General features: G+C 30.6%; 1 protein-coding gene across 1 annotated transcript in view; it reads left to right on the top strand.

Annotated features, from left to right (window-relative positions):
• Klp10A (kinesin-like protein 10A) overlaps positions 1-17,527 on the top strand; it is a 71,375-nt gene extending 53,848 nt beyond the window's left edge. Inside the window, exons 5-15 of the mRNA XM_065359748.1 lie at positions 3,598-3,810; positions 6,894-7,065; positions 7,172-7,275; positions 7,369-7,531; positions 7,945-8,191; positions 11,122-11,264; positions 11,377-11,543; positions 11,641-11,795; positions 11,879-12,091; positions 12,414-12,588; positions 16,163-17,527. Of these exons, the coding sequence (XP_065215820.1) occupies positions 3,598-3,810; positions 6,894-7,065; positions 7,172-7,275; positions 7,369-7,531; positions 7,945-8,191; positions 11,122-11,264; positions 11,377-11,543; positions 11,641-11,795; positions 11,879-12,091; positions 12,414-12,588; positions 16,163-16,311 (1,901 nt within the window). The 3' untranslated portion in view covers positions 16,312-17,527. The remainder of the gene's footprint in view (positions 1-3,597; positions 3,811-6,893; positions 7,066-7,171; positions 7,276-7,368; positions 7,532-7,944; positions 8,192-11,121; positions 11,265-11,376; positions 11,544-11,640; positions 11,796-11,878; positions 12,092-12,413; positions 12,589-16,162) is intronic.
• Positions 17,528-19,457: the final 1,930 nt, after the last annotated feature.

Raw genomic sequence — 19,457 nt, forward strand, 5'->3', positions numbered from 1 at the left:
CCTATTTTCGACCCTCAGGGGTAGAAATTGAGGGGGTTTCAATTTTTGGAAAATTTTGGAATCGCCATTTTGACCTTACCCCTTTGAACCCCGCTAAAAAGCTTTTTACAGTTTATTAGTATCTGAAAGACCTCCATCCTACCAAATTTTGAGTTCAGTAAAATTTTGCGCTGGTACTCAAAAATCCAATTTTCCAAACTTTCGTAATTTCGATATTTTGGGAACCCCTGGAAAACTAGAAACCTGCGATTTGCGCCAAACGTAACGTTTTGAGGTATATAATCAATTACCTAGACGAAAAAGTTTAATTAAGCTCCCTGTATATTTGTAAATTTGAACCCTTTTTTTGGAGCTCCCCACTTTAGGCACCCCTAAAAAAGGCGTTTATGCATATTTTTTCAAATAAATTGAAGAATTTACGATTGAAACACACTAGCAAGAGCTCGATAATTTTTCATTCGATTTCACCTGTAACTTTCAAAATTGGGCTTTTTTGGGCCAAATTCTGAGATTTTACTCCTCAAAAAAACGTTTAAATCACGTTCGTTGAAGTTTAATCTCAGAATTTGGCCTAAAAAAGCCCAATTTTGAAAGTTACAGGTAAAATCGAATGAAAAATTATCGAGCTCTTGCTAGTGTGTTTCAATCGTAAATTCTTCAATTTATTTGAAAAAATATGCATAAACGCCTTTTGAGGGGTACCTAAAGTGGGGGGCTCCAAAAAAAGGGTTCAACTTTACAAATATACAGGGAGCTTAATTAAACTTTTTCGTCTAGGTAATTGATTATATACCTCAAAACGTTACGTTTGGCGCAAATCGCAGGTTTCTAGTTTTCCAGGGGTTCCCAAAATATCGAAATTACGAAAGTTTGGAAAATTGGATTTTTGAGTACCAGCGCAAAATTTGGTAGGATGAAGGTCTTTCGGATACTAATAAACTGTGAAAAGCTTTTTAGCGGGGTTCAAAGGGGTAAGGTCAAAATGGCGATTCCAAAATTTTCCAAAAATTGAAACTCCCCCAATTTCTACCGCTGAGGGTCGAAAATAGGAAATTCACCTCGCATAACGTTTATAGGGTTCAAACAGATATTTTACGCTTAAAAAGTTTTTGAAAATAATACTCAGTGGTTCCTAAAATTCTTTTTTTATTCGCAACTTTGGGAACCCCTGGAGCCCAAAAAATGGTCATTTTGGGTTAACTAACCACGGATTTGTATTTGGGACATCTATTACAACATTTTAAGAGTAGTCGAGTCGATAACTGTGCGGGGCCCAAAAAGTGGCCTTATCGGGACTCCTCCTTTAAATGTTGATTTTTCAAAAATGCAGGAACAGAAATAGAAATTGTTGGATTGACTTCGCAGTTATTGTAAATTACCATAAATTGATGAGTAAAATAAACATAAGTTTGCTCACATTTTTCAAAATTTAGGACACTTTTTTCAAATTTTTGGTCACTTTTTTGCTATTTTTCAGTAGCCTAAAGTCACTAAAAAAAATAAAATAGCGAGTTTCATGCCTGATAATTGAGAGAAGTTTGGCAAAAATTGCTTAAGAATTTTTTTTAATGTTAAGTACAAAAATACTTGTAGCTGACTGAAAATTGATAAAACATCGTATTGTCAACAAAACATCACAAAATACGAAAAAAATTCAAAATTCGAAAATGGGCTTGAAAAGTACAAAACTAAATTTACGAAATTTATAAAATTTATTCGAACCGAAATTTTGAAGGAAATGACTTTTTTTGGTATACTTAATATGAAGGAAAGGAAGATTGAAATTGAAAAAAATTAAATAAAATCGATTTTTTTTTGCTCTCACAAATAGTAAATTTTTGAAAGCTTTCGCCCTCGCTTCACTCGGACTAGATCAAAACTTTTTCAATCAAAACTTTTACGCCCCCTCTTTGCTGGGGCAACCAAATGATTTATGTCGTTGATAAATTTTCATCTATCGGAGGAGGAGGAGGAGGGGTGAGGAAAAAATGAATCCAATTGATACCATTCAAAATAATGATGCACGAAACAAGTACGAAATTGTGTTTTTCCAATTTGGTAGACACAATGATCGCAAAAAATACACAAAGAACAATTTTTGAAAATTATGAAAAAAGTAGATGAAGAATTATCAGAATTGAATGAAATTGTGAAAAAATTGCATAAAATATCATGAATAAAAACTGTAAAATTGAATTTGAAATCATTCGAAACTTTCCAAAAATTGATTAAACAGTGAAATTGTGCAATGTCTTGCAACTGTTTTAAACATTGTTGAAATTTGTTGGAATCGCATTTAAAAAATTTTAAAACGTCCAAAAATTTGAGTAAAATCTTGCAAAACCACCAAAATGATCAAAAATTGATTAAATATTCTCAAAATTGCATAAAAATGTGTCAAAATTGTCGAAAATATCATAAAATTTATCAAATCAACTCCTAAGTTGAGTATTGAAACTGGCTTAAATTGATGAAAAATCGACACAGTTGAGCAAACTTTGTAAAAATTGCTTTAAAATTATTTTGTTAAAATGCAAAATATCGCAAAAATGCTCAAATTTTAAACAAATTGTATGGAAAATTACTAAAATTTGATCGATCAATGTTATCAAAATGGAATGAAATTTAGCTAAAAAAATCACAGAAAAATTATAAAACTGGCATAAAAATTGCTAAAAATTTCCAAAAAAATTGATATAATATTACAGATTGCCTAAAACAGCTTTCAAATTTGATAAAATGGTGTAAAAACAATAAAAAATGGCAAAAGTTGGTGAAATACATATCTCAAAATTTGAATAAAATTTCCCAAAAATGTTGTTCCTAGATCATAAAACATTGCCAATAAAAAAAAAACGTTGAAATGTACCTACTTGAAAATTACTGAAAATTGTTGTGTTTGAAAATTCGAGTAAAATGTTGCAAAAATCAAAGTCGTTCAATGAAAAGAACGAAGAACAGAAAAATGATTCGTGAACGTGATTTATGGTGCAAATAATTACAAATCACGAATCAGAGCTAAAAGGTTGGAATTATGAATCAAAATCACGACATTTTTGCTCCAAAGTCGTGATTTGAATCGTCTCCTGTCTTGATTTCCAACCGATCTAGAACCTCTTTCGAAGTCTTAATTTTTCCCATAATTTTCGAATCCCTCTCCAAAAAAATCTGTTGAAAATCCACGATTCTACTTAATAAATTCCAGTCAATGTGTTTTTCTGATCCCGAAGATCTACTCACTTGAGAAATGTAAGGGAGGTGTCCGAAAAACACTTACACTTTTGGGATTGCATTTTTGAAGGAGAGGGAGAGGTAAAATCAGAAAAAAATCGAAATCTCGAGATTGTATTTTTGACCGAAAGAGAGAGGATTCAATTCGAGGAACACCATGTTCAAGATCCTGCAAAAATGTTGAGAAAATTCTATGAAAATCCTTCACATTTGAGGTAGAATTTGTTGAGACTTTCAGTACTGTCAACTTGAATCTGCAAAGTGAGAGAGAAAAGCATGCAACCACTGCCACACTTAGATCTCATTTTTTTGTTTTTTAAATATTATGTAGAAGATTTATTACGTTTTTGTTATTTCTGTTCGCAGGATCATACAGATCCAGAGTGCAAAGTCGACCTACGAATATTATGCCACCGGCGTTAAATAACCATGTAGAAACCGCATCCACCGTTCCAGTTACCCCTTCGACTCCAGTCGCAACGAATCCGCCTAGAATTACGCAGTCTTTTGTGCATCCGACTGTTGTGAAACCAATACAAGAAATGAATACGCAATCTGTTAACGTTACGAATAATCAAAGTAAGGGTGCTTTGCCTAAACTTACTTATGCTGTCAAATCATGACACTTAATAGATGTATTAGTTTTGCGGTTGCGCATAATGTATCTATCTATGCGAAGTGGAAAATGGATGTGTAGTATCGTGCTGGACAATTGACTGGCGATAATGCAAAGCTCTTTATTGTTGCAACTCATTCAGTAATTCGAATAGTAGCTGTTGTACTAATAAATTCTGCTCGACTAACTTTTAATTCGGTATTAATAACCCCGTGTAACAGTTAACGTTCATCATTGAGATTAGTCACGGTGACGAATTGTTAAAAAATTAAATGACGCGAATTTTACGAGCTGTTGGCATAATAAAAATCATACCTATCGGTCACTCGGTCACCTAGTGGATGGGATCAGTTCAATGATACTCGACACTCGTACGAGTATATTTTGATTTCGATTTTTCGGATTCTTTCGGTCAAGTTCAAAGTGAAATGAAAAATGTTACGTGTAATTGTGGGGGAAAAGTTGAAGTATAAGGGTAGCTTTGTATAAATTTAGTCGAATTGATTTGAAATTCTAACTCGATACCGGAAGCCGTATTGTCGAAAATAAAATAAATCACTTTTTCAGTCGTAGTTAGCTTTTAAATTGATGGTTGAATTTTTTTTTTTGAAATGTTTGATTATTTCGGTAGGCAAAGAATTCGTTTTAGGCGTGTTTAATGTGATTATAAATGATAGTTTGTCACGTTTTTTTTACCCCTGTGTGACCTTGAATTATCGAAGAGCAAAATTACGTAACGTTGTATTGTTGTTTGATTTTGTTGCCGAAAACAAACATTGTCTCGCTATTTGTATTTTTTTTCGAGCTTTTTTTGTCAATGAATAAGTAAGTCGAGCGATATACAGGGTGGTCTGTGTAGGAGGCTACAAAAAAAAATCGCTCGGTGAAGATCAATAATTATTATGTTAGTGACAAAAATTTAGATTTATTCAATTTCTTTTACGAAAAACAGAAAATTAACATAAAATTGGAGTAAGTATTGCAAAAAAAAGAAAATGAAGGGGAACAAAATTAAAGAACATGAAATTTCCCATGAGTAAAAGTGCCCTGTTGTTTTCTGAGAGACTTTGTTTTCGAGATATTTTGAGCAAAAATTGAAAAGGATCAGCTTGAATTTATTGTTTGATAAAAAATGGATGATTTCCTATTTTTCTCCTTGAAAAATCGATTTTTGGGAACAATTCAGAAGTTTTCAAAAATGAATAAAACAAACAGGAACAAAATTGTGGAGCATGAAATTTGCCACATTGTTTTTCTATACCTAGTTTTTTCATTTTATTTTATTTTTTTTGAAAAAGCAAAAATTAAAAAATTCAATTTTATCGAAACATTTTTAATTGTAACTTTACATATGGACCACCCTGTATTTCGTCATGAATAAATTTGATTGCCACTGAATAAAATAACATTTTCTTCTATTTGATTTATGATTCTTCCAATGAAGTTTCATTTTGTTTCTATTTTTATACACGAATGAAAAATCCTTTATAATTGATTCCACACTATTTTTATAATGTTTTGAATTTTTCTTGAACTGAAAGATTTCAAAAGGGTGTTGACAGATGTGCTAGGCAAATTAGCCACCAATAGATTTCTATACTGATAAGTGATGATAACTCTGCTTCTCATCTTTAGTAATTTCAAATGAGGCTTCCGAAGGAAAAGTCATTTGATAAAGTTCAATTTTCCAATCCCAATCCCACCCAACAATTTTTCAAATAAAAGCCTCTGATAACAATTTTATTTTTTTTTTGTTTTTTTTTTCAAAAAAATCAAATTGAAAAAACTGGAGTTCTGCGAGAAGTTTTTTTTGCTTACAACGAGATTTGCAAACAAAATAGAGCTGAAAATCTTACCTGAGGTTCATATTTTGAATTATATTCGATTTTTAGGAAATTGGACCAATGAGAACGTTGCATACGCAGAATTTTAAAAAAATAAGCTGATATTCGTACTCAATGCTTCCAAAAAAAAAAACAAAGAAGGGTCAGATCAAAAAAATGACTGTATATTCGAATTCAGTGCTCTCAAAAACCAAGTAAACCATATGTCACACGATTTTTTCAATTTTTAGAAAATTTTGGGTGGCATTGAAGGCGTTGGAGGAGCCAGATCGAAAAAATGACTTTATATTCGAATTCAGTGCTCTCAAAAACCAAGTAAACCATATGTCACACGATTTTTTCAATTTTTAGAAAATTTTGGGTGGCATTGAAGGCGTTGGAGGAGCCAGCTTTGAAGGAGTTTGAAGGGTTAGATCGAAAAAATGAGTTGATATTCGTATTCAGCGATCTCAAAAACTTGTAAAACGATATGTCACACAATACTTCACCTTTTTTTTACATTTCATGTTGACCAAAATTGCTGGACTTTGTACCTACACACCCCCCCCCTTCCAAATAGATTCTGGAATTCGTCTCGAAAAATTTATAGTTATAAATTATCATAAAAATGTATGCTTTCTAGATGATTTTTTTCAAATTGTTTAATCATCGTACCAAAAGTTGGCAAACTTTTGAAATTTTGGGTGAATATTTTTGAAACTACATACTTTTAGAATGGATTTTCTTCTTGTCTTTAGAAATTGAAGATTTCCTTAAAATATTGCGAGTAAATTTTCAACGCGAAATATGAAAATGCAGACGTCAACGAAAAATCAATTCGGTATTTGTGATGAAATTTTATCAGCCTAAAATTTTTTCAATTCCTCTTCCCTCGAGTTTTTTCAACTTCGCAAAAGGAAAAATTTTGAAAAAAAATATAAGCATATCAACGAGTCAAAAATACATACCCATTTGGAACCCTTTGACAAGCTGATACTTGCCATTTCACTCCATAAACGAACTTTTGTTACTAAGTTTCAAGATGTGAACAGGAAGTCGATTTGTATTACCGTCTGTCAATACCCTTTCATATCTTTAGGCATCAACTTTCGATATTTTCGGTCAAATTGAAAAACTTTTCCAATTTTAATACACGTGCTTCTCGGTTTCAACGTTTATTTCCTCGAGATATTCTCATAATTTCACGTAACTATATTTTTCAGTTACTCAAAACAACAAAGGTAACAGAAGAAGTAACGTCGTCAAAGAAGTAGAAAAATTAAAAAAGAATCGCGAAGAGCGGCGACAAAGGCAAGCCGAATTAAAAGAAGAAAAAGAAGCCTTGATGAATCTGGATCCTGGAAATCCAAACTGGGAGTTCCTTGCCATGATAAGGTAAAAATAATGAAATTTTGAAAAAATAAAATAAAATATATGAAATTGACCAAAGTCAATTTGTAGATTGATTTTTCTCATTCTAATAAGATTTCATTTTTTGCAGAGAATACCAGTTAAACATAGACTTTAAACCATTAAACGATCACGACGTCGTAGAAGATCATCAAATTACCGTTTGCGTTAGAAAAAGGCCGCTGAACAAGAAAGGTACGGTTGCGTAAACATTACTCAAACGACGACGAACTCTATTCACATTTTTTTTATACTAATGATGATTCATTTTGTCGGGCGAATTCGCAGAATTGACAAGAAAAGAAGTAGATGTGATATCGGTACCAAGTAAAGATCAAATCGTCGTACACGAACCGAAAAATAAAGTAGATTTGACTAAATACCTAGATAATCAGCATTTTAGATTCGATTACGCGTTCAACGAACAGTGTACAAATGAAATAGTTTATAAGTAAGTATCGTCGTATCGTCGAGCGGAAAAAGTGAAAAAAATACTTACGTAAAATTTATAACACATACGAGTACGTTCGACGTATGCTATTCGTAAAACATGTGAACGAATTGGCATTTTCAAAGGCACAGACATCTTTATGTCGTGTCGATTTACTTTATTACACTGGTGTCGAACGCGAACGCGAGCGTGAGTAATAAAATATTCGACTCTGGCAAACGTGCGTCAAATACGAAACACGATTTTTCCACTTTTTTCTTTTCGACGTTTGATTTTATATATTTCCTTTCCATTCGTATAAAATGTGGATGGTTTTTTTTTACTCCTTTCGACCGAACACGAAAGAAGAATTTTTTATATTGTGTGAAACTCGTACTCGTTAATAAAATTTTGTGTATTATTTTTTTTCATAGGTATTCGGCTAAGCCTTTAGTGCAGACAATTTTCGAAGGCGGTATGGCTACCTGTTTCGCATACGGTCAAACCGGCAGTGGTAAAACGCACACTATGGGCGGTGATTTTCACGGTAAAACGCAAGATTGCAAGAAAGGCATTTACGCGATGGTCGCCAAAGACGTATTCAAGTTGTTAAAGTCGCCTAAGTACAAATCGTTGAATTTGGCCGTGTCTGCGAGTTTTTTTGAGATATACAGTGGTAAGGTGAGTACCGATAGGGTGAAAATTTCGGACATGTATTGAAGTTGAAAAAATTGTATTCATTTTTTTAAGGGGGGGATAAAGGGAATAAATATGAGAATGTAGTAGACATTTTTTCTCGAATGTTTCACAGAAGGTATCCCAATTTCTGTTGAAAAATAACGTGATTTCAAAAAATATACACTTGAAATTATCTCGAAAGTTCAAATGAAAATGCTACTAAATGACAAAGCGCAATAGGAACTTGACAGAGGCGCGCCGCACTAGTGTCACCTTGTTTCTGAGGTCCTGGTGTAAACATTGGAATGTTATGTTGTCAAAATTGCTGATAATAACAGGACCTTTCGTTAGTTCCGGCGTTTTTGGCTACAATTTCCTAGAGCGCGACAGTTGTCTTGTCAAATCCCTATTGGGTTGATTTATTATTTTTTAAAAATTTGTTTAATCTTCATGTTTTTTGTTCAAAATTTGTGAGATCCTAACAAAAAAGTTACTGTGAAATGATCTTTAAAAAAATGATAATAATTTGAAAATTTAAAATGAAATTTGATTCTGATGCACCCTCCTTTTGCTCCCTTTTGCACAAGCAGGCATCGTAGCGGGTTACTTTTTTCATAAAAAAGTCACTTTTTTTAATTTTTTTTTTTTTCGTTTTTTATCCAAATTATCTTTTTTTAATTCATTTTCAAAGGATTTTATGCGAATTTTCTTTATTAAACAATTTCAGAATTTTAAAAACACAAATTTTTACTTTTCGAAACATCAATTTTCGAACAAAATCAACTTCCTTCAAAAAAACGTCATTCAAATTCTAAAATTTTAAAAATAAAAAAATAAACTACTCGTTCTCCCATTAAAAAAAAAAAAAACGGATTTTCCGGTGGGGCCAGGCGGGAGAATAAAGTTATAGTTTTTAGGTGAGATATTGAACGTTTTTTTGCTTTTGTTTTTCGATTTTTTGCTCTCCTAAACGCTGGAATTCAAAAAAAAATTGGTCACTTTTTTCACTGGTGAAAGTCACTAAAGTCACTTTTTTTTAGAAAAATAAAACAATTTTTGGAAGCTTAAATTGAATTTATTCGCATTCGAATTTTTTCGAATACATTTTTCAAAACTTATGTTGAAAAATCAAGTCAGGTTAGTCGAAAAATCTGCTCAAAAAATCTTAAAATATTGCAAATTCTTCCAAAATATCAAGGATTTGTGGTGTCAGGGTATTTAACGGTCATGAAAGTCAGAAAAAAGTTATGAATTTTGTTTGAAACACACTTGAAAATTTTTCAAAAAGTCCAAGACTATGATTTAAAATTTTTTATTTCATTTCCTCTCCTCTCCATAAAATAAAAAAAATGAAAAAATGAAAAAATAAAAAAATTTGTTCAAAAAATCAGAAAAATGAAAAAACTGAAATACCTAATTTTGATACTGTGAAAAAATTGGCAACCCTGTTCGATTTCTTCGCAGTTTTAAAAAGTTTTTTGCAGAGGGGGGTTTACTATCGGAATTCGGAGTGTTGCTTACTGCCAAAAATACCTACCAAAAAATCTCACGTTTTGCTAAAATGATCAAGTAGGCTCATTTCTTGCCCAAAATCGTCGCTTTTTTCAAAAAATTCTCGAAATTGATAATTTTTTTTCCAAAAATTTCCCAAAATTCTCGCTTTTTGTCAAAAAATGGCAAAAATTATCGTTGTGAAAAAAAGCGGGTTTTTCAATTGCGGAGAAGTATTATTTTTTTGCAAAAATTGTTGAAAAGTTCTGCTTTTTGCTAAAATTGTCAAAATTGCAAAAATTGTTGTTTTTATTCCGGATAATCTTCCTGTTTTTCAAAAATTACCAAAAATTCTAGCTTATTTGTTACGATTGAAAAATTTCGATTTTTTTACCAAAAATATAAGTTTTTTGCTGAAATTGTCAACATCTTGCTGTTTTGATGCAAAAATTGTCAAAAATGCTTGCTTTTTAACAGAATTGGAAAATTTGCAGATTTCTTGGCAAAAAATTCCAGAAAGCCTCACATTTGAAAAAAATTGTTAAAATTGTCAAGGTGACACCTTTTTTCTTTTTTTTTCCGGAAACTGCAGAAATTCTCATTTTATATTTGTTGCTAAACATGTTGAAAGTAAAAAGTTCAAAATAGTTCAACTTTCTGTTTGGGGGGGGGGTGATTATTTCTTGGTTTCTAATTTTTCGAGTATTTTTGATTACTTGGTTGATTTTTTTTTTGGAAAAAAAGAATTACGAGCCCTTTGGCGGGGATTTCCAAAAAATCTTGCTTTTGGCCAAAAATTCTCGCTGTTTACCAAATTGCTGAAATAATATAGTTCTTTTTTGCCTAAAAATGCTAAAATTTGCCAAAAAAAAACACTGTTTTATTAAAAATTATCAACATTTTGCAAATTTTTACCTTCAACTCTTCAAGTCAAAAATTACCAAAAAGTATTTTATTTTACATTTATAATTGAAATGTTCTGAATTTTTTAGAAATTTTTTTTCTGTATTAAAATATTTTGTCCACATTTTGTAACTTTTTTGGTTAGTTCACCTTTTTTTGGAAGAAACTAAGCACGAGTCCTAGAAATTTTGATTTCAGTTTTGTCAAGGGAAAAAAACGAACATACTGGACAGAGAACGATTTATTGTTGGTTCAATTTTTACTAAAAATTTGGTTCAATTTTTACTAAAAATTTGGTTCATAGTGAAAAAAATACATACAAAGGATACTGAAAAAAATTTCCAAGTGACGAAATTGTAAAAAAAAGAACTTGCAAATTTTATTAATTTTTTGCTAATTTTTTTAAATCATCAAAAATCTTATTTTTCCAAAATTTGCATCTTTTTGTCAGAAGAATTCGCTTTTTAAAAAATAGATTTTTAGGGACGAGTAAATTTTTCTGAAGGAAAATGATTACCAAATTTCATTTTTAATTTCAGGTTTTCGATTTATTAGCGGATAAGGCGAAATTAAGGGTACTAGAAGATGGTAAACAACAAGTGCAAGTTGTCGGTCTCACGGAAACTATCGTTGAAAATGTCGAAGATGTTTTTAAAATAATTCAACGCGGTAACTCAACAAGGTAAATTAATTTCCTAATAAATCTCGATCCATTTCTAGCCTGTAGGTGACGAGTTGTGTGTGCCTCGATTGACGTTTACTATATCTAACAACCCACGTAATTATTTTCACAGAACGTCTGGTCAAACTTCAGCCAACAGTAACTCATCTCGGTCTCATGCTGTGTTTCAAATCATACTTCATAATGCAGTAGCGAATAAAGTACACGGTAAATTCTCCTTGATAGATTTAGCAGGAAATGAACGAGGCGCTGATACGCAATCTTCCAATAGGCAAACGAGTAAGCGGAAGATTTTGATTTATTTTACGTGTCATGTCACGTGTGATGTGTGATGATTTATTTATCGTGTTATGTGGTATTTTTTTTTTGATCGTAGGAATGGAAGGCGCTGAAATAAATAAAAGTTTATTAGCTCTGAAAGAATGTATTAGAGCGCTCGGTAGAAAAGGATCGCATTTGCCATTTAGAGCCAGTAAATTAACCCAAGTTTTAAGGGATTCTTTCATCGGGGATAAATCTAAAACGTGTATGGTGAGTATTGAATTTGTGATTTAAACGAATAATAAGCTCAAATTAATTCATTTTCTATATATATATATTTTTTTCAATTACAGATAGCAATGATAAGTCCTGGAATGTCTTCCTGTGAACATTCATTGAACACGTTGAGATACGCTGATAGAGTTAAAGAATTAGCGGCCACCGATCTGACGTCCGAAAACAAGGGTCAATCATCACCTACGTCCAATAGTCATTCGTTGCATCGTCACCAAAACGGTAGCAGTTCAATCAATGATAGTGATTTAGCAGCTCTGCGTTCTCTAAATGTGAGTTGAAAATGTACTGGCTGATTTTAAATATTATTTAGGGTGATTGCAATTTAATTTTTCATTCAACGATAGCTTAAAGTCATAAAATCTTCAATTTTTCAAAAAAAAAAAAAAAAAAATTGAAAAAATATTTAAAACAATTCTTACCATTTTTTTTTTTTTTTTTTTTTTTTAATTAATTCAAAAACTGTATTTACCTGTTTGAATAATGAGGATTCTAGAATTTCTTGAAAAAATGAAATTTAATTTCAAAATCTTCAAATCATTTTGTATAAATAATCTAATTTTATTACAAATTAATAATCGATTCGATTTACAGGAAAATGAGATATCAGCCGAGTTATATACATTCCACGAAGCTGTCTCGCAGCTACAAGAAATCGAGGACGAAGTCTTAGATACACATAAGACTTACATAGATTTACAGAACAACTGGCTGCAACGCAGTTCTGAAATATTGAAACGAACCAAAGAAGTTGATTTTGATCAAGACGGTAATTATAGTAAACTGGCTAAATCCGTTTTGCAATTTATTCTTTTACCGCTTGCTTATACCATCGTGTTTATTTTTGCACTTCCGTATTTCTGTAAAGAGTCGCAATAATGCTTGTTGTCTTTTTTTTTTTTTTTTTGCGAAATTTGCTCAATGTATTACTAGAATGTTACCGTTCGTAGGTTTTAGCTTGTGAGGCTGTTTGGTCGTTTATTGTCATGAAAAACGACAGTTGTGATATTAATTTAATATGTTGCTAGAGCTTCGTAAGTGAATTTGCATGTTTTTAGCATGATGATTGAATTTTTGCATCGTTGTTTGGTAAATTTCTCATTTAGTTCTGTTAATATTATTTTTCAAATCATTTCATCGTCTCAGGTTATTACTCGTGATTAGTTTTTTTTTTGTCATATGTAAGCGTACGAATAACTTTGCATTTTTTTTGTGTTTTTCTTTTGTATGTACGTATGAAAAAAAAAATATACCTATGTACTCACCCTTGGGGCATACAGCTTGCTATTTTAGTATTTTTACTATGTTAAATATCACGCGTACGCTTTGCCAGTAGCATGATTGTGTAGCATGTAATTTGTTTTGTGTATTTTTATAATTTGAGACCGTGTAAGGGTAGGAAAAAAGTTGGAAAAGAATGTGAAATAGAAGGTGGAATATTTTCTTCACCGAGTTTTCGTTTATCATGTCGACGAGACGACGTTTGCGGTACGAAATGATACCCTCTTTAGTATGTCGTGACGGTGGTCGTGACATTGATATTGTCTAAAAATTGAATGTCTTGAGGGAATGGGTCATTTTAATGTACTTTTCGAAATTATTATTCATTTTCCAATTTCTTGGTAAGTTTTTGAGAACTCACCCCATCCCCCCCCCATTCATGAAATTAATTTCAATTAAATATCTTTTTAGACCATTTCAACGTATAGGAGAAACATTTGATAGTTTCAGGGTTCTCAAATGAGGTATTCATGTTTTGAAGATTTTTGAAAGTTGGTCCAGAATGGTTGAAAATCAACTCGAGTGGCTGATTGAAGGTTTAGGAGTTCAAAAAAAGGGCATTTACGAAAATTTTATACGAATGATACATTTTTTGATCTGCTTACCTTTAGCTGAACAAAATGAGAATGGCGAATTCAAATCTACGTACTTGCTGGAAAGCTTTCACTATGATTTTTCGTGAAATGAAATTCAAATTTCGTGTATTTTAAAACAGCAGAGAGAAGGGAGTTGAAAATTTTTTTCACAAGAACAGAAACTGTCCTGATATTCTTTTTTTGTTCCAATCTCCCGTCTTTTTTTTTTTTTTTTTTTTTTGTAAAAATTGTTAGGAAATTGAATTATTGGCAACTAAGTTTTGCCTTTTTTTTTTCATCAAACATCAAAAAATGCCCTGTTTTTTAATTTTTTCCCTTGTTCAAAAGTAGAAAAATTATGTTTTCTCCCATTTTTTTTTTCAATCAAACTTCAAAATTTTCTTGAATTCGTTTTGTTTTGTTTTTTTTTTTTTTATTTTCCATAATATATCTTTTAGAAAAAAGAATGTTCTCCTTTTTTTGCCGAACTCCTAAAAAGGCCTGCTTTATTCCTAAAATGCTTAAATGTTGTTTTTTTTTTCAAAATTGCCTGAAAATTTTGCCCTTTTTTGCCAAAGTTGCAAAAAAGTTTCGTTTCTTTTTTTAAAAAAATCTAATTCAATTTTTTGAAATTTTTTCCTTTTTTTTGAAAATGGAAAAATGTTTGCTGTTCGCCAAAGTTGACTAAAAAGAACTGTTTTTTCCATTTTTTGAAATTTAACTTGAAAAAGTTCCTTACTTTTTCTATAATTTCAAGTTTTTTTAAAAAATGTTTCAACCGGTTCTGTTCGAAAATGGAAAAAATTTGACGCTTTCCCCTGTTTCTCCTTCCTCCCTCCTTCCCTCCGTCCTTTCTTCCCTTCCAATTGGAACTTTCAAAAAATCTCCTAAAAATTATGTTTTTTGCCATAATTATGAAAACGATTTTTTTTTCATTTTTGAATGTGGAAAAATGCCCTGTTTTTTGCCAAACTTCTAAAAACGTCTTCTTTTAGTCCTAAAATCTCAAAAAGTCTTGTTGTTTTGTTCAAATTGCAAAAAAATTCTGCTAATAATTTCATTTGTTTAAAAAATTAAAATCAAACCAAAATTTTACAAAAATGTAATTTTTTTATGTAAAAAAAATATTTTGCTTTTTTGCCAAAGATGTCAATAGTCAAATCGCCCATCCAATTAAAACGTGACATTTTCCTGCTTAAAATCTTGTACTTGTTTTTCTTCCAAATAGAGTCAAGTTCTGCTTTTTAGTTTTTTCCATCACTTTTTTCTGTATTCATTGTTCAAAAATTTGTTCTTTCTATTTTATTATTTTTTTTTTTTTTGAAAATAGAGATATTTTTTTGGCTGACTTCTATAAAAGCAATTACCTAGGTAAAAAAAATTTATTAAAATTTGTTTTTTGACAAAATTGTTGGAAATAATTGCTTTTTTCAATATCACAAGAGTTTTATTTTTTTTCTGTGTGTTTTTTTTAGATAACTTGAAAATTTTTCAAGAATTTAAAAAATAGAAATAATGTCCTGTTTTTTTTTGCCAAAATTTCCAGAAAAAACAAAATTTTTCAAGGATTTGATTTCTTTCATTTTTTAATGTTGAAAATAGAAAAGATATCTTGCTTTTTTGGCAAAAATTTTCAAAAAGAACTATACTCTCTAAAAATCATTTTTTTAATTTTTTCAAGTTGAAAAAAAAAGGAAAAATGTCACGTTTTTTTGCCAAAATTTTCTGAAAGAACTGTTTTTTTTCAAATTTAAAAAAAAATCAAACTTGAAAATTTTCTATTCAAACGTTTGCTTTTTTTTAATTTAAATTTTTTTCGTGTTTCAAAGTTCTTATTGAAAAATAGAAAAAACTATGATTAAAATTAATTTCAATCTTCTATCCCGGTCCTTCCCCACTCTCCAACTCTCCATCCTTCATCCTTCTTGCCAAAATTTTCAAAAAGATCTGCCTTTCCCCATTAAAAAAAATCATACTTGAATGTTTTCCATTCAAGTGTTTGTTTTTTTTAGAATTTTGTTTTTTTTTCATGTTTTCAAGTTCTTTTTGAAAATAGTAGAAAAAAACTTTAATTAGAATGAATTTCCAGCTTCTCCACCGGTCCTATCCCTGTATCCTTTCCAATCGAAACATTTTAATAGAAATTTCATGCCAAAGAATCCTGATTTATACCATAATTGCAAAGAAGCTTGACCTTTTTCAATTTTTTGCCTTCTAATTTTGAAATTTTCCATTCATTTTCTCCTTTCAGAATTATTTATAGTTACTTTTTTGATACAAACGTCTTGGTTATGAATCTTGTTCAAGTTATAATCAAATTGAGTACGGTTCAAAATTGATGAAAAAATATTCTAAGCTCACTTTCATGTTTTTCACCTCTATTCGTAACCTTTTTTTTCAACTTGCACGGTCATATATTACTGGGTAATATTGTAATTACATACCACATTATTGATATTCATTTGATATACTTTGTTATTGTTTTAGCTTATTCCAAAGATCTAAAAGATCTTATAATCGAAATGTCGGAGACGTGTAGTAAATTTGGACACAAACTAGACTCTTATCGCGCACAGTTGATTGCCGAAGAGAAACTCAGTCAGGCGATGAAAGGCCCTTCTCACAGATATAATTAAGACGCCTATATACGAACAGAATAGTGTTGAGAAATTTGGAATGAATATTTCATGTGAAAACTATGCGCACATTTTTAATTTTGAAAGATGTTGTGGCGGTTAGAGAAGTGTGAAAATTACCTATATGAACTGAACAAAAAAAATTGTTTTCATGTAACGTTGAAATTTCATCTACGATTTGATTGTTTTTTTTTTTAATAACGCATTTTTTCCTTGATTTTGTATACAACTGTTTTTTTTCTCGATTTATTCAAATTTTCGGCTTAATTTATGCACACAATTATTACTTTCAACGTTATCGCGCATTTAAGTCTATTAATTGCCTTGTTTTTATCGGGTAGATTTTTGAAATATTACTTGTAATTTTTTTTTCCCTCCTCGTTTTAATGTACCTTAAATCTGTTATTAACCATTTGGATTTTAACCACTCATGAACTGGTGCAATTGAAAAGCTAATTTATTATATTAAAGTTTTAAGCTATGCTTGTTGTGATTTCAAAATACATTGTTTGTAATTCTTTTATTTTTTTTTCTTCTTTTTTTTTCTTTTTGTATGGTCCCGTGTTATGATATAATGATTGTTTTTGTATACTCGTTTTATTTTGTAGTGAGCGTACGCCTTAAGGGAGAAACTACTTAAGAAAAACACACCTTAAAAAAACGCATTTTTTTTAACAGTCTTATAGCGTATATAATTTTAAAATGATACACGTAAAAAGGCTTTCTCGTCTTTTGTTTTTTTTTTAATTTCTCATCATCCTGTAAAAATAAGACTGATTATATAATTTTTTTTTAAATATCTAAAATCGCTTAATTTTCATTTTGTTTTTTAATAATTCGATAATTGTACCAGTTACTTTACACGGTGATGCGGTGTTGTAAGATTGTATGAAATGACAATTGGCAACTAAAAAAGAGAAAAAGAGCATGTACCAACGTTTTTACATATTGCAAAAGTACATACATATAAATACCTACCTGCGCATTTTGATAATTATTAAAATTTTACTGTGCTAACGTTACTCATACATACTGTTGCTGATAATGATCGTGTTATTTTTATCCTATACCTACTTTTTATATTTATGAGTTAAATTTTGTTTAATTAAATTGCTTGTAATTGCGATTATGGTAAACATAAAAAAATTGTACATGTATAACTATTAACCGGATATAGTGATATTAATAAACAATAAAGATCGTTTTGTATTTCGTTTCTCTTTTCTTTGTTTTTTTTATTATTGCCTATTTTAGATCGAGTGAAAAATTGAATTTATACTTATCTGTTCTAATTTTTTTTTTCTTGAAGTGTGGTATTGAAATTACATATATGTATTTTATTGATTGGAGAATTAGGTACTGCAAAAATAATTTAAAACACGAAAATAGATAACGTATTTAATTAATCGACTTTGTGATTAATGTAACGTTGTGTGAAGTGCATTAATACATTTCATTTATGAAAGTTTTGATCCTCAATAATGAACATGTCTCATTTTTCACACACACTAAGGCGATAAAAACGTGATATAAATTTTCTGAAACCGGTTCATTAATTTGCAACCAGTTAACAAAAAATATCCAAAAATTGTAGATAGAGAAAAAAGCTTGAAACAAAAGTTGTAGAGCGTGAAAAATTACACAATTCTGTCTAATTACTAGTGCATTTAGAAACCGGTTCATTGGTTCGCATTTAGCAACCAGTTGATGACAATCACCTAAAAATTGGAGATAGAGAATAAAACTTGAAACAAAAGTTGTAGAGCGTGAAAAATTGAACCATTTTCGCTGATTGGATTTTGAAACCGGTTCATCAGTTTGCAACCAGTTGACAAAAATTCCCTAAAAATTGTGGATAGGGAAAAAAGCTTGAAACAAAAGTTGTAGAGCGTGAAAAATTACACAATTTTGACTGATCACATTTTTGAAACCGGTTCATTGGTTCGCATTTAGCAACCAGTTTTTGACAATCGCCAAAAAATTGGAGATAGAGAAAAAAGCTTGAAACACAAGTTGTAGAGTGTGACAAATTGAACTATTTTTCTCTAATGAGATTTTGAAACCGGTTAATTAATTCGCAGCAAACCATCAAAAGTTACCTGGTTGCGAATTAATTAGCCATTTTCAAAATCCGATCAGCAAAAATGGTTCAATTTTTCACGCTCTACAACTTTTGTTTCAAGCTTTTTTCTCCATCTCCAATTTTTATGTAATTGTCATAAACTGGTTGCTAAATGAGAACCAATGAACTGGTTTCAAAATTTGGTTGAACAGAATTGTGTAATTCTTCACGCTGTACAACTTTTGTTTCAAGCTTTTTTCTCTATCTACATACAATTTTTGGGGAATTTTTGTCAACTGGTTGCAAACTGATGAACCGGTTTCAAAATCCAATCAGCGGAAATGGTTCAATTTTTCACGCTCTAAAAATTTTGTTTGAAGCTTTTTTCTCTATCTCCAATTTTCGGGTGATTGTCATAAACTGGTTGCTAAATACAAACCAATGAACCGGTTTCAAAATGTTATTAGGCAGAATTGTGTAATTCTTCACGCTTCAAGCTTTTTTCTCAATTTTTCACGCTCTAAAACTTTTGTTTAAAGCTTTTTTCTCTATCTTCAATTTTTAGGTGATTGTCATTAACTGGTTGCTAAATACGAACCAATGAACCGGTTTCAAAATTTGATTAGGCAGAATTGTGTAATTTTTCACGCTCTACAACTTTTGTTTCAAGCTTTTTTCTCTATCTACAATTTTTGGGGAATTTTTGTCAACTGGTTGCAAACTGATGAACCGGTTTCAAAATCCGATCAGCGGAAATGGTTCAATTTTTCACGCTTCCGGCTTTACAACTTTCGTTTCAAGCTTTTTTCTCTATCTCCAATTTTTAGGCGATTGTCATAAACTGGTTGCTAAATACGAACCAATGAACCGGTTTCAAAATTTGATTAGGCAGAATTGTGTAATTTTTCACGCTCTACAACTATTGTTTCAAGCTTTTTTCTCTATCTACAATTTTTGGGCATTTTTTGTTAACTGGTTGCAAATTAATGAACCGGTTTCAATAAATTTATATCATATTTTTGTCGCCTTATTGTGTAGAATACATTGCGCCAATAAAAACCAGTTTGAATTTTTTGACCTAAAC

Source organism: Planococcus citri, chromosome 4, assembly GCF_950023065.1.
Source record: "Planococcus citri chromosome 4, ihPlaCitr1.1, whole genome shotgun sequence".
In the NCBI taxonomy this organism is placed as follows: Eukaryota; Metazoa; Arthropoda; class Insecta; order Hemiptera; family Pseudococcidae; genus Planococcus; species Planococcus citri.